Here is a 15968-nt window from a genome sequence, read left to right as displayed (position 1 = left end):
CGAGCCACAGAACACACTGAACTTTCCTCTGTACCGTCCACATCTCGACTGGCATGGCCGTGGGCTGCTCCGCTGTATACACAGTGTTACGTTGTCATCTGCGCATGCGCACATGCTGCCACATCATCCTACAGAAACTGGGAGGGTTTTCCTTCTATTTGGTGCAGATTTCACATTTCTATTGTCTTTTGTTGCTTTCCTGTGACTGGTCAAAAGTGTACCATGACTTTACAGACACACTGTACGTAGGCACCATACTGTATGACCTTCAGGCAAGGTAGTTACCCTTCCTTAACGTGACTTTAGTCATCTGCAAAATGAAGATAATAATAATAATATACTTTATAAAGTGGTTGAGAAGATTAGATAGCTAATATTTGATTGTAAAATACATATATACAAACTTCTTTTCATTTATCAATTAAAATAAGTGTTTTTGTGTCATTAAATAGTAGTTCATGCCCCCAAAGTTTTTTTAATGGGTGAAAAGAATTATTTTGTATTATGTATCATAATTTATTTCATTAATCCCACTTTGTTAAATAATTAGATTATTTACTATATTTCATTATTATAAATTCTTTAAGGAGGCTGAAAGAAACTCTCTGTGGACATACATGTAAATATTCTTGGGAAAAGGTTAAGGTTTTGGCTTGTCTTAACAAATTTCTCTTCAGAAAGACTGAACCAATTTTCATTCTCACCAGAATTTTCTTATGGTATCTCCTCAGAATTATAGTTTTTATGCAGTGTAAACTTGTTATTCAAAAAATATCATGTTATTTTATTTTTAATTTCTTGTTCTGAATTTCTAAAATGAAAACATCTGAATGAACTTGTCAAAAGGAAGTAAATATATCAACTAGTGAAAGTCATATTTAAAATTTAATGTAAGAAAGTCAAGGAGCAGAATGGTGTTTATAATTCAATTACAGATACTCTTTCAATATTTGTTATTAATTAGGTTACTAAAGAAAAATTACACCTTTGTACATGAAATAAAAGTTAAATCAATCAAGTCAACAAATACCTAACTCTGTAATATTGAATACAATATGAGGAACAAAAGTATTTTATTGCATTTATATTTAAGTTTCTCCCCACAAAGTATTTAAGGCAACATAAGAATATGCAAATAAAAAAATATACTGTAGGCCCTGGCCAGTTGGCTCAGCGGTAGAGCAACGGCCTGGCGTGCGGGGGACCCGGGTTTGATTCCTGGCCAGGGCACATAGGAGGGGCGCCCATTTGCTTCTCCAACCCCCCCTCCTTCCTCTCTGTCTCTCTCTTCCCCTCCCGCAGCTGAGGCTCCATTGGAGCAAAAGATGGCCCGGGCGCTGGGGATGGCTCCTTGGCCTCTGCCCCAGGCACTAGAGTGGCTCTGGTCGCAGCAGGGCGACGCCCTGGAGGGGCAGAGCATCGCCCCCTGGTGGGCAGAGCATCGCCCGTGGTGGGCGTGACAGGTGGGCGCCCGGTCGGGCGCATGCGGGAGTCTGTCTGACTGTCTCTCCCCATTTCCAGCTTCAGAAAAAAAAAAAAAAAAAAAAAAAAAAAAAAAAAATATATATATATATATATATATATATATATATATACTGTACTTTACGTCTGTTCTCTCAAGAATTGGCATATAGTTGGTCAGTTCTCAGTTCTGGGTTTTAACATGTTTGATAACTCTCTGGAGGGTTAGCAAAGAGAAGAATTTTCAATATTTTCTTTAAAATTGTGAAAAGATACAGAAACATAAACTACTGACATGTTATATTAAAGAGCACCGAGTTAGAGGACAAAAATCCAGAATCCAAGTGCCAGCCAATTTGCCAACTAGCTGTGTAAATTCAGACAAGTCATTGTACCTTTCTGAGCCCCAACATCTGTAAAAGGAAGAGGGAAACAAGAATATGTTGAATATCTGTGGTATGTGCCTTTGCTAATATAAATGGAATAAATAACTATAGTTTTATTGTAAAAATTAGGTAAAGATATACCTGTGCACCTTTCCCAACACCATTTATTGAAGAGTCTGTCTTTACTCCATTGTATGTTCTTGCCACTTTGTAAAATATTAGCTGACCATAAAAGTGTGGGTTTATTTTGGGGTTCTCCGTTTTGTCCCATTGATCTATATGTCAGTACCAAGCTGTTTATGAAACAGCAAGGATGGACCTGGAGATTATTATGTTAAGTGAAATAAACCAGTCAGAGAAAGACAAGTACCATATGATCTCACTTATATGTGGAATCTAGTGAACAGAATAAACTGAAGAATTAACATAGAAACAGAGGCATGGACACATGGGACAGACTGACAACTGTCAGTGAGGAGAAGTGGAGGGGACTGGATGCAAGAAAGTGAAGGGATTATCCAAAATATTTATACATAACATATAGACAGAGACAACAGGGTGGCAATAGCCAGAGAGAAAGTAGGGATTGGGGCAAGGTGGAGGTGGGCAAAGGGGGGGGGGATGAGGATGGAAAGAGAATTTGCTTAGGGCAGGGGGCTCATGATGCAGACTATAGACAGTGTTATATTGAGTTGTATGCTTGAAACCTGTATGGTTTTGCAAACCAATGTCATCCCAATAAAGTTAATAAATAAAAAAATGGGGGATACTCTAATAACAGTAAATGTTATACACATAGTATTGTTACCGTCATTTTTATATTAATAGCAACCACATAAATAGCATACAAAAATACTGAAAACAAGTACTTCTGATGTGTTTATGGTATAGTATCATAGGCTGCACTGATGAGCTCTGCTCTTCCATAGAGCTATGCGACTTGCAGAGGATGTCTAACCAAAGTGATGTAAAGGAGATGAATGTCTTCCCCCTACCCAACTCTACAATTTTCTAGAGTAGAAGTGGAGGATAGGGTGGTCTTTACAAAGTGAAATTCCAATAGAAATTTTAAATTACACAATTTTCTTTCTCTATTTAAAATGTACAAATTAGAACCTCTTACAAATTATCCACTTTAGGATTCAGTTTGTTTTATACTAAATTGACTTTTTACCCTTTAGTTTTTAGGGTTCTTTATATTCTAGACTCATGCCATATAATTTCTTTTTTATTAATAGTGAAAGATCAAAAATCCTTAAAATGTGGCTATTGAGTTACTTATATTCTTAACAACCTAATTTTCCTCATGCAGGCCAGAGCCAAAGATACAGCATCTCTGTACGCAGCAATCCACCACCGTCTTGTTGCTCTTCGAAGCTTCGATAAGCAGAAGGACGGAAATCAAGTTGAAATCCCATCAGAAACAGTCCTCCAACCATTAGACTGTGAGAGCTGCGATGAGGAGGAGGAAGACTTCGTCCAAGTCACTAAAAATAGATCAGGTAAAGGACTTTTCTTTTGGTAGGACAGCAGTTTAAGAAGGAAATCTTAAACACAATCCTAGTATATGAAATAGATATTTCAGAATTTCAGAAGTAGAACTGATTGTTGAAAGGGGGTCAGGGTTAGAGGCCTTATTGTTTGGATCCGAGGAGGAGTGGGTTTGAAAATCTGTCTTTATATAGGCCTTCCTTAGGATTTTACAAAAAGTCAGCCTTATCATGAGGCCTGCAGATCATTTACATCAGTGGTCCCCAACCCCCTGGCCGCGGACCAGTACCGGTCCGTGGGTCATTTGGTACCGGTCCGCAGAGAAAGAATAAATAACTTACATTATTTCCATTTTATTTATATTTAAGCCTGAATGATGTTTTATTTTTAAAAAATGACCAGATTTCCTCTGTTACATTCGTCTAAGACTCACTCTTGACACTTGTCTTGGTCTCATGATACATTTATCCATCCCACCCTAAAGGCCGGTCCGTGAAAATATTTTCTGACATTAAACTGGTCCGTGGCCCAAAAAAAGGTTGGGGACCACTGATTTACATATAAATTGTATACAGACCACTTTTACAATATAAAGTATGAATTGCTACCCTAAAACTAACCGTTTATTCATATTTCTCTTCACTGCTCTTATTCCCCTATTATTGGCCATAATAGGAGAAATTATAAATACTGGCAATGGAGCCACCAGGCAAATTTTGCTTGAAACATCAAAAACCTTCCTTATTCCCTGTTTGGAATCTAACTGCTTTATTTTCAAAGACTTTCTTTGCCTGGTATAATGCAAATTACTTCTGTTATTGTGTCAGAATTCATGAATTAAGTGGGGTGGAAGTGGTTTACCCAGTAGTAAACAGACTTCTGGGTTGCAGGGTTTGTCCTGATGCATGGATTTAAAATGAAAGTTCATCATTAGTTTTGGAGAAAAACATTGTCAAGGAAACAGTGAGCTTTGTGATTAGATGTCAGCCAAATATTTTCAGTAATAGTTCCATTTAGCCTTGAATTCTGCTCTACAGAGTACTGAGTGATATACTTACAAAGATAGTGTGTTAGCAAGCAATTTTCCAACTTTTGACCACTTTAAATCTTAAAGTTACTTTAAGCATACATTATTTAAGAATACACCAAAACACATGTGCAGAACTCAATGTAATATCTTCTTTTGCCTAATACTAAAAATGAAATCAAGAGAAAAATGCACCAAACATGCAGATCAGGATCATAAAGTACTTGAATCAGTGAACCAGAGAACTAAGTGAATATGATTCTTTCCTGTTATTATTAAACAAATGGCTTATTATTCTTTGAAATGTATGAAATTATCTTTTATATTACTATAAAGTTTATATTGTCAACAATACAATGGGGTCTATTAGAAAATGAGTTGGGGCCCTTGCTGGTGGCTCAGTGGATAGAGTATTGGCTGGGCGTATGGTCATCCCAAGTTCAATTCCCAGTCACAACACACAGGAGAAGCAACCATCTGCTTCTCCCTCTTCCTCTCCCTTCTCTCCCTTTTACGTTCTCACAGCCAGTGGCTTGATTTGCTCCAAGCATCAGCTTCAGGCACCAAAAATAGCTCGGTACTGGAGCATTGGCCCAAGACGGGGTTGCAAGGTGGATTCTGGTCAGGGTGCATGTGGTCGTCTGCCTATCTCCTCTCTTCTCACCTACAAAAAAAAAAAAAAAAAAAAGTTGTTATTCACTAAACATATTAACTTGAAAGAAGGATCAAATGGCAAAAGTCTCATCAACAATGACCTGATTTTGGAATCTATATTTTTTAATATGCAACTATCTTCAGATACAATGAGAAACAATGGAAATAATGCAAAATAAATGTCAATAATATGAACACATCCTTCTTCTTTTGCCCTTTCAATTAGTACCTTCTCCAACAGATGCTGCATCCAAATGCTAAAATGTTATGAAAGCAATAAAACGTCTATTTTTTAAAACTTTGTTGCCCATGCTTTAAGGAAGGGTTTAAGTATTTGAAAATGTCATGTTTAAAATTAGCATTTCCAAATGTTACTTTTAAAAGATGTAAGTTCTATATATTTCATTTCCTCACGAGGAAGCATATTCATGAGTAATCCTGTTTAGTTGTGTTCAATATTAAATATAACCCTGAATATAACATTGTATAATAAAGTATTTTAAATTTATATCACAGATCCGTCTAGGTGGACCCACCGACAGTCAGTTGCCTGTTCATGAGTGCTACCTACTATAAACATGACAACATCTTCACAAAGATTGGTCACCTACTGAAAATACTAAGCCATCCTAACTAAATGCGAAGATCCTATTCATTCCTTGAAGAGCTTTAATAGAAAAGTTCATGAAATATAATTTGTTGCAATTAAAATTTTTCTCTCATGTCGTCTAATAATTCTGAGGTTTTATATTTTTCTTATTCTGGAGACAAATGACAGAATTTAAGAAATGCCTGGACTTTGGGAGTTCAAAATTTGTCATTTTGGGGAAGTCAATTTAGAATAGGATTTGATACTAATTTGGACTATTCATCACATTGATGAACAAGATAGTTAAAGTTATAAATTACTGGATTTGATAAATGTCTAAAATATTTGTTTTTTTCAGTCATACATTGTGTGGCCAGAAAACAAATATTTTATAAAATTTCCAGTCATTTCTTTGAAAACCACTATAAGCACATTATATTGCATTAAATCATGTTTTTCTTCTGGGAAATATGTATTTTCATTTAGCCTTTGGGTTTCTTAATACTATAAGATTATATATTCATGCATTCCTTTATAGAGAGTACTTGTTCTTGGACTTGTATCCTTTGTACCTTGTATATGCTTGACTCACTGTCAACCTCCAGTAGTTGAAGGAATGAGCAAAATGCATTACCTATGTACCAAAAAAGTAAGTATACAAAAACTGAAATATTTTCACTTGTTCTTTGCTTTATGTAATTAAATTGTTATTAATATTCTTATAGGTGTGGCTGTGTAAAGAGACCTTTTTTAAACAAATATATCCTATATAGCCATATAAAATTCTTCTTAAAAAATTCAACAGTAATTTCAACAATCATGCAACTGAGTTTTGATGCTCCTCTTTTGATTTTTGTTTCAGAGACAATGTGTTATACAAGACAATTAGTCTCAGCACTTAATAGCTACATTTCACTTTTCAGTCCAGTTTGAATACCCTTTGGTTACACAATAACTGTTGATTGTAACCCTTAAATGATTCCCCCTGGGAGAGGCATCTTAGTCTGCTTGGGCTGACAGAACAAGATAGCACAGACTGGTGGCTTAAACAACAGAACTTTATTTCTCATAGTTTGGAGGCAGGCTGGCAAGATAGGTTTTGTGCTCTTGGCTTGTAGGGGCCACCATCTCTCTGTGTGTTCACATGACCTATTCTCGTGGGAGCAGCAGAGAGAGAGTGTGTAAGCTTTCTGGGGTCTCGTCCTATACTCTCATTGGACCAGGACACCACCCTCATACACTCAACTAACCCTAATCATCCCTGAAAGCCCCATCTCCACCAAATACCATCATGTTGGGGGAGGGTAGAGCTTCAACATATACATTTTGCAAGAACATAAACATCCAGTCTATAACTAGGGAATAAGATTCACAATCCCAAAATGATTTCTGAAAATGTTTTGATAGTTAAGAACCATGGCATTGGAAAGGTTATTGAAATAACTGGTAAATGTTTAGCCTAATAAAGATTTGATGTATAACAATTTTTTAAAATTACAGGATTACCAAAACTTCTTAATTTTTCCCAATCTATTAGGCATAAAAGGCTATTCCACTATTACCTTAATTTGTACTTTTCTGATTTGTAATAAGGTTCAATATCTTTTAGATATTTATTCACTGCTTGTGTTTCTTCCAAGAAATTCCTGTTTATAATCTTTGCAAAGTTAAGCATGCCATTTTCTCCTTTTAGTGGCTTCCTAGCCTATATGGGGTAAAAGCCAAGTTCATAAGCATAAATATAATACTTCCATGTCGTTTTCCCTGTCTACCTCTGTAGCCTCACCTCCCACCATTGCCTGCTTCCTTCTAATTTCTCTAGGGACTCAGAACTGCTGTTTCATCGCTCCATTCCTTTGTGGAATTCCTTTCTCATTCTTGCTGATTCTGGCTAATGTCTACTCTTCCTTCACAGCTTGGCTATTGACAGTTCCAGAAAGCATTCCCTAACTCCTCTTAGGCTGAGTTAAGACCTGTTCCTCCTGATTCCTGTAGCATTCTGTGTATAAACTTTGTCTCTGTAAGAGGGGAGACTATCTTTTATTTACCATTTTATCTTCAGCACCTAGCAGGGTGCCTCGTCCACAAATACAACCAAATATAATTGATCTCCATACCTGTGCTGTATGTACAAGGCTCAACAGAAAGATAGAAACAAGGATTTGAAGCTCAGGGGACAGTCTGGGCTAAAGATACTGGGAGTAGCTAAAATCATGGAAGGGGAAAGGGACTAATATTTTCCAAGTATATACTTTGTAATGGGCACGTCTAGGCATTTGCACATATATTTACAACTTTACAAGGTAGCTCTTACCTTTTATAAATGAAGAAGTAGCATCAGGAAGGTTAAACTAGTCCTAGGTTGACAAAGGTATTAAGTGGTGAAGCTGGGGTTTGAACTAAGGTCATTTTAAACCCAAAGTCCACTCTGTTTTCATTACACAATACTGGATGAACTCATGCAGAAGAGTGGAGAGAGAGGGGAGGGAAAGGAAGGGGAGGAAAGGATAGATTTGCAGATGAACTTAGGAAGGAAAAGAGGACAGAGAGATGGGAGGAATACCATCAATGGCTGGTGTATTGGAAGCCAAAGTAAAACATTCAAACATGAGCAGTGGATAGAGTGTCGGACTGGGACGTGGAGGACCCAGGTTCAAAACCAGAGGTCACCAGTTTGAGCATGGGCTCATCTGGTTTGAGCAAGGCTCACCAGCTTGAGCCCAAGGTCACCAGTTTGAGCATGGGCTCATCTGGTTTGAGCAAGGCTCACCAGCTTGAGCCCAAGGTCACTGGCTTGAGGAAGAGGTCACTCGGTCTGCTGTAGTCCTCTGGTCAAGGCACATTTGAGAAAGCAATAAATGAGAAACTAAGGTGTGCAACAAAGAACTGATGCTTCTCATCTCTCTCCCTTCCAGTCTGTCCCTATCAGTCCCTCTTGCTGTCTCTCTCTAGCTCTGTCACATACAAAAAAATTATCCAGAGGAAATGATAACCATTTCAAATGTTGCACTTAAGGGCTGAAAAAATTTTAAGATGTCATAGATATGAGCATGTTAAAATCATAAAAAAGAAAATTCAGTAGAGAGAGAATGAAAGATATATTAAAGAGGGTAACTTCCTGAAGTAATGTTTGAGGAGGTCAAAGGAATGGGATCCAAAAATAACAGTGGACAAAGGGATATCCCAACTGAGATGTCAAGGTAACCAAGTTTGTAGCTGGAAATGGGGGGGGGGGGGAATCCAAAAATTTGAGTTCTTACCTGTGAGTGGGAAGAGAAGAGGTATGAAATTTCACATATACCAGACCAAACTCATAGACTTTGATCCCGAACTGGTTTTCTAGAATTATTTTTCTGTCAAATAGATCATAGCCACTATACATCAAAGCTTCAAACCTGTGTCATCTGTGACTATTTTCTTCCTTCCTAATAGCTAATGAATTACCAAGTGTAACAATAATAAGAAATAGATAGGACCTTGGGGATGTTCAAGTTAGAACATTTCACAGAAACTAAGAGGCATGCTTTAAGTTTCTACTACAAATCACTTCCAGTAGCTGCTGTAAGGCAAAGTTCATGGCCGGAAGGGATCAGTGACCTACTAAAAGTAGACATCTATCAGACCCCATGATGTATTTCCCAGTGTAATATACTATGTGGCACACAGTAGGGCCTCAGTAAATATTTAGTGAACACATGAATGAATGTTGGTGGTAGTGACTAGGTGACAAGCGAGAGTCACAGATTTAGAATCAATTAGGCTCAATAGAACCTTGGTATCACTATAGTTCACCTCCCTCAGTTCCAGATGGGAAGTCTGGGGTCCAGAAAGATGAAGTAACCTGCCCAAAGCCCACAGGCTAGGTACTGATAGTGCCAGGACGACAAACAGAGGGTGTCAGAGCAAGTAGACCCAAGGAGCGGGGGGGGATAAACACTAGGGTATGCACATTTGAGTCTCCTCATATAACAGGAGAATTTTCTTCACTTTCATTACTAATTCCCTAGCCCAGGTCCACCTGTAACTATCCCCATAGCATCCTAGTCTCCCTTCCTCCTCTTGCCTCCAACGTGCTCCACATGCCAGAGCCAGATCAATAGTCATCAAACATGGCTTTCAGGACCACTTCTTTCTGGTTAAAAGCCCTCAAAGGCTACCTACTACTTAAATCTAGAATCAAGTCCAAATTGCTAACATTCTTAAATATTCGGTCTTGTCCCACTTTTTGAATCTTATTTCCCCATCTAGAAATGCTCCAGTTGGCCAGGCTTCTCTACTCAGTAACCGCCAACTTCCTCAAAGGTTATCCCCTCTTCTTTCTTCCTCTGGGCTAAGTTTTTTTGGCGGTCAGCAAGGGCAGAGACCTGTGCAGTCCCACAGGCCCCATGCTTAGATGTCTCAGTGCTCGGCTTACTGCTCCCTTGCAATTCTTAGTCATTTCTGCAGCACGGTCTTCGCATTTTCCTTTTGCACTAGGTCCTACAAATGGTGCAGCTGGTTCCAGAAGGTCTCCTGGCCCCTGGCCCGGCTTTGTGTCAGCCATCTCACATACGCTGTTTGAATGAACGAACAAAGGGTCTGTTCTCCTGAGCAATAATGAAACGGTCTAGACTTCTGTGGTCTAGCCCTACGTGTAATCAAGAAAAAGGACAGAACTGCAGCAAGGAGACACGCGGCACAAGCCCTCCCGCCAGGCCGTCAAACACCCAACCCGCAGCCCCGCCGGCCTCCGGGTGGGTCCAGCTGGATTCCTTAGGGCAGCTCGAATGCCAAATAGAATCCCAGCCCTCCCCCGGTCGCAGCCAATCCCCGCAGTTCCTCGGGCTCCGAAACCGCAGCGGGCCTCGATTGGCTGAGAGAGTTGGCAGAGGGCTGATTGGCTGGCAGAGTTGGCTTGGGCGGGAGAGCTCGGATAGGAGGGGGTGGAGCGGGAAGTTGGTCCCCGGGCGGCGAAGCGGACTCTGCGCAGGCGCGGATGGAAACGCACCCAAACAAACAGAGCCCACCACCCTGTGGCCTCCAGCTCTTCCCCGCCCACCTTTACCTCGCGTGGGCTGTCCCCCTTCCAATCGTCCGGCTTTCTCCGCCTCCGTCAACGTCCGGCACGTCCCCCTCGCGGCGCGGGCCACGCACGGCCCTGCACTTAACCTCTGGGCGCCCGGCGCGGAGTGGGAGGCTGGGGAGGCGCGGGTGGCGTGCGCACCTGCCCGCGGGGAGCGGAGGCGAGCGCCCGAGCCTGTCACCTCTGTCCGGCCGAGCATGACTTGCTACCGAGGCTTCCTGCTGGGCAGCTGTCGTCGGGTAGCGGGCGGCCGGGCGGCAGCGCTGAGGGGCCCGGGCGCGGGAGGCTCCGCCGCGCGGCCGCGGTTCGGCGGGGACGGGGACGGCCGACGGCGCCTGGGGCACGGGACGCCGCGCGAGCTGGCGGGCCGCGGCAGCCGCCCCGACGGCGGCTTCCGCCCGTCCCGGGTGGTGGTGATGGCCAAAACCACCCGGTACGAGTTCGAGCAGCAGCGGTACCGTTACGCGGAGCTCTCGGAGGAGGACCTGAAGCAGCTGGTGGGTCCCAGCGGCCCGCACCCTGCGTCTGGGCCAGAACCTCCTCCCCGAGGCGCACTAAATGCTTTGCCGGCCCTGCCCGCGGTCCCCACTCCCTCTGGCTTCTCTCGTAGGTCCCCCGTCGCCTCTGTGTGTGCGAGAGATGGCGAGGGACAGGGTCACTGTTCGTGCAGAGACCTCCCCGAGGCGGAGGCGTCTCTAGGAAGCCTTGGAGGGGGCACGAGGGGCTCCCACACTCGGAGGGGTTCAGGGATGCAGTTGGTCCTTAGCTCCTCACCCTTACCCCCTTATTGGGAATAGTAGCAAGACCCCCCCCCCCCCCAGAAGGGCTGGCCCGTCGCTACGTCCGGACTCTCTGGAGAGAGCTCCTAAGCCGCCTGAGAGCGCAGGACCCGGGCCGCCGCTGCGAGGGCCGAGGTGCCGCGGACACACCCCCTTTTCCTCTGCAGGACCGAGTCCCTGGATACTCGGTAGAGCCGCTCTGGGTGAGCCCTATCCGTGCTGGAACGTGCTGGTCAGACGAAGTTCTAACAGTTTATCTTAAAAAAAAAACAAAAACGCACGTGTCTCTGGTGCTGGGAAGAGCAAGGGAGAAAATTTGACTTTGAATATATTAAGTAGAAAGGTCTAGACCAGGGGTCCCCAAACTTTTTACACAGGGGCGTTCACTGTCCCTCAGACTGTTGGAGGGCTGGACTATAAAAAAAAAAACCCTATGAACAAATCCCTATGCATACTGCACATATCTTATTTTAAAGTAAAAAAAACAAAACGGGAAGAAATATAATATTTAAAATAAAGAACAAGTAAATTTAAATCAACAAACTGACCAGTATTTCAATGGGAACTATGCTCCTTTCACTGACCACCAATGAAAGAGGTGCCCCTTCTGGAAGTGCGGTGGGGCCGGATAAATGTCCTTAGGGGGCCGCATGTGGCCCGTGGGCCGTAGTTTGGGGACCCCTGGTCTAGACAAAGGGTAGGCAAACCTGATGATTATGCAATAAAGAGCCGATGTCTATATATAAGCAGTACCTGCACAAAAGACTACTTTCGGTAATATTTTTGCAGTCCATCTAAGGAAGAAACCCTGAGTAGTATTCTTGTTGAAACCTGTCCTTTTGAAACTTTTGATCCCAGGTCCCCATCCACCTATTGTACTTGAGGAAAAGGAGAGAGAGGATGCTTACGTGAACATGTCTACAAAAACCTCCATTGGAGATCTCTAATTGTTGACACAATGCAACAAAAGGCGTTGGGATTAATTGCCTATAACTCTACTCTTGTAGAATTCTGTACAAGAATAGATAGCCTGTTCTTGTTCTGAACTTCTGCTTTGTAATCTTCAGCAAATTTTTTTTGTGGAAGTATCCAAATAAAGTTGTAAATCATCTTTGCTTAAGTACTGAATCTATTTTCATCATTAAACTTTTTGATTCTTTAGAATGAGTGGATTAAAGAGAGGCCCTGCATTCATCTGATGACATGCTAGGTGCAGATTTGTCTTCTCTCCTTTCCCTAAGTGTTTGAATGTAGGAATTGATAGGAAGCAATCAGTTAAAACAGGTAGAGCAGGAGGTTGAAGTAGCTAAGTTTGTGTTAGGGTGTGAAATTGGGCCGAGGCAGTGAATAATATCAGAAGCAGGTGTTTCTGTTTTGGTATGTACCTTGACTGTATTGTACTTTTAATTTTCCAAGATGTACTTTTTAGAATTTGTCAAAGGCCATATACCCATAAATGTGTTCTTCATACAACTTGATTGGAGTCACCCATAATGATTTTTAAAATATTCAATAGTACACTTGATTGGGATGTTTAGAGTTTGGGTTAGGAGGTTGGAATCTTATGCCCAGGTTCTGTGTGGTAAACATCCTTCCTATGAGTCTTTTTCTTTTTTAACTTATCTGGGATTGATGGGTGAAAACAATATTTTTTGTGTAGTACTGTCAGTTTTCCAAGTGCTTTTCCCTAGTTTTGCATGTGTGGAATACTCGGGTCGGACTGGATAGCCTCCAAAGCCTCAGAAAGGCTGGTGTTTTGAAACTGCTTAACTTTTTCAAGACCTCAAGAAAATGGGTGGCATCTGAATTAGATTAATTTTTGGACCTCTTAACTAGATTGCCACTGATCACAACTTTTTAAATATAGGAGAGTCAGTAAGTTTTTAAAAAGCAAACTGCCTAATGTACCCACTTACTATCTGAAGAGAAATCTCTTAGTAGGTAAATATTTGTCTATGGATAGGTAATGCTGTTCAGGATAAGAAAACTTTGAAGTAAAACTTTTGGACTACAGAACACACAGTTTTGAAATAGTTATTTCAATTAAATTTTATCGGATTAGTTTTCTCATTTATATGAAGGCCATTATTCAGAATAGAATAGAATTAGGTGGATCCCAGACCAGTGATCAGGAACAGGCCAAAGAAAACTAGGCTGTGTGAAGTTGTTCTAAAATAGGATTCTGTATTAGGAGTGGAAAGATGATTAATACTGTTTGTTATTTAGTTGAGAGTAAAAGAGACTGGTATACAAATCATGTGAATTAGGTATGAAAGAAAGTAGCCATGTGTGCTTACTTGAGTCTTCAGGCACCATGGTTGCTTTGTCTGTACTGTCATGGTAACCTGAAGTTCGTATCAAAGGATTCTCTTTTTTTGGTAGTGGTGGTGGTGCTTTTGTTGAAAATAGATCTCCATTAGGTTACTTAGGTTACTTGTTAAAGTACAAAGGGAAGATGAGGGATGGAATACCAATGTAATTTTATATCCTTGAAGCCTCCTGGTTTTTTAACTGTAGAAATGATAACAATTAGAAGAAATACTTCTTCATTAATAAAGCATGTGTAAAATAGGTTTACATCCCTCATATTTCATCATGTTTGACTTTCAGCTACTCTTCCATGGTGGTTATGTTGCTTAATTTTTAAGTTTTGCTTTTCCCTTCCCCTTACTGATCAACAACTTTTCTTGTGACTTGAGGACTTCCAGTCAAGGAGTTTTTCTCAACTGGCATATGACCTTGCAAGGATTAAACTATTATTAAACTATTAAATACTAAACTATTATTAATATAAACTATTATTACATCATAAGAGATGTAGCTGTAGGCAAATAAGGAACTTTTATTAACAGAATCCAAGAGACTCACAAATTAGACCTTTAGATGAATCAGAGCTGACTGACCAAAAAGGTTTCATTTAACAATATTTTGCCATATACCAAATAAGAAATGAGCAGTTTTCACCCTCCTCTCCCCCAGTTGCAAGTATTACAACCCCAAATGCAACCCCCTTTAATGGTTCTCACTTATAGTTTTTAGAAAAAATTATTTCCAGAATGAGATAGAATAATTTTATTTAGCATTCTCTAGTTTATAGGATTAAACTATTCCCAGTTTCCACCTTGTGAACAGATTTGGGGATGTAGCGCCTTGGATTTTGTTTCTCTTACTCTGTTTTCTGAAAACATTGGTGTAGCTTAGGTTGTAGTTCTTGGGCAGATAATACTTTTGCCACATGGAGTGCAGTGAGTATAGTGTATGCAATGCATTTATCAAATGGAAGAACAGGATATGGAATACTGCCAGTGCCTTCCAACGGAAACCTCACTCCTCTCCAATCTTACAGACACAGGCACCAGTGTGGTGTATCTAACATGAGCATCAGGCCTCTTGACTCGTCTACTTAGAATGCCTTAAAAACTCCTCATAACCTGTAGAGTCACCTGGAATTTGTTAAAACGAAGATGCCTGAATTTTAAGCTTCCCCCGCCCCCAAGATTATGATTCTGTTTGTGGAGAACTTCCAGACTCTGCCTCTCTGAACTCACACCCTTAAGGTTGCTGACTCAGCATGTTTAAACCACTGCTTTTCAGGTTTGCAAGTGGTCCTTGGGTCACACTTTGAGAAACACTGCTGTGGGTGAACCTTCATGATCTTTTTAAGTGTGTCAGACAAGTTGCTTCATGAACTGGTTCCTCTCTACCTGTTGAACTTCATTTCTGATCAATTCTTCTGTTTCCTTCCAGAAATAATCTGTACACAAAAATCAACAGTGAAATATTCTTTTTGCCTCAGGCCTCTGTTTAATGATAACGTTTATTTAAGGTATTCTGCATCTGTTTTTTTTTTTAGCAGTATGTGCAGTATTTCATTGTGTGCAGGTGCCTTAATTTATTAAAATATATTCTGTAATGAATAATGAATAACATTTGTGTTAATTCCTACATATGTGAATCAAGCTCTAAGATTAATACCTGAAAGTGGAATTGCTGAGCCAAAAGGCATGTGCATTTGAAATTTTAATAGGTATCGCCAGGTGGCTTCTCTTAGAGGCTGTACCAATAAACACCTTAACCAGCAATGAAGGTGCTTGTTTTACCATAGGTAGTTAATCACATTGTGGTGTCTTTGCCAGCCTGGTAGGTGAAGATACTATTTCACGATGATTTCATTTACATCACTCATTGTCTTCACTTTGTAGTCCTCTCCCCTTTACTTTCAGTAGCCATCCTTGGGAACCTTGTTGTGCCTCTCTCTGGCCACCAGGATTATGTTAGGTATTCTTCACTGTATCTTATATAACACTTAACGTTTTTAAGGGTTCCACTTTCGAGTATAATCTGTTGTGATTCTTTCTGCTCTAGACTTGAAGGCAAGGACTGCATCTTATTAAATTGTATTATAAGTGGTCCATGGGAATTCAGAGAAGGGAGAGAATGATTTGGGGAAGGGCAGGAATGAAGGAGAAAGAAGACCTTTGAGTATTTCTTTAACTACTAAGTAGACTCTATAGTGATC

General features: G+C 40.7%; 2 protein-coding genes across 5 annotated transcripts in view; both read left to right on the top strand.

Moving 5' to 3' along the window:
- Window positions 1-6328, top strand: part of RANBP3L (RAN binding protein 3 like) — a 41722-nt gene extending 35394 nt beyond the window's left edge. For both annotated transcript variants that reach the window (XM_066239848.1, XM_066239838.1), the window contains exons 14-15: window positions 3160-3349; window positions 5536-6328. In XM_066239848.1, coding sequence (XP_066095945.1) covers window positions 3160-3349; window positions 5536-5579 — 234 coding nt within the window. In that variant the 3' untranslated portion in view covers window positions 5580-6328. The remainder of the gene's footprint in view (window positions 1-3159; window positions 3350-5535) is intronic.
- A 4230-nt stretch (window positions 6329-10558) lies between these two features.
- NADK2 (NAD kinase 2, mitochondrial) overlaps window positions 10559-15968 on the top strand; it is a 39936-nt gene continuing 34526 nt past the window's right edge. For all 3 annotated transcript variants that reach the window (XM_066239874.1, XM_066239867.1, XM_066239860.1), the window contains exon 1: window positions 10559-11167. In XM_066239874.1, the coding sequence (XP_066095971.1) occupies window positions 10868-11167 (300 nt within the window). In that variant the 5' untranslated portion in view covers window positions 10559-10867. The remainder of the gene's footprint in view (window positions 11168-15968) is intronic.

The sequence above is a fragment of the Saccopteryx bilineata genome, chromosome 1 (genome assembly GCF_036850765.1).
Source record: "Saccopteryx bilineata isolate mSacBil1 chromosome 1, mSacBil1_pri_phased_curated, whole genome shotgun sequence".
NCBI lineage: Eukaryota > Metazoa > Chordata > Mammalia > Chiroptera > Emballonuridae > Saccopteryx > Saccopteryx bilineata.
The sequence above is the reverse complement of the archived record's forward strand: the minus strand, read 5'-3'. Positions and strand labels throughout refer to the sequence as shown.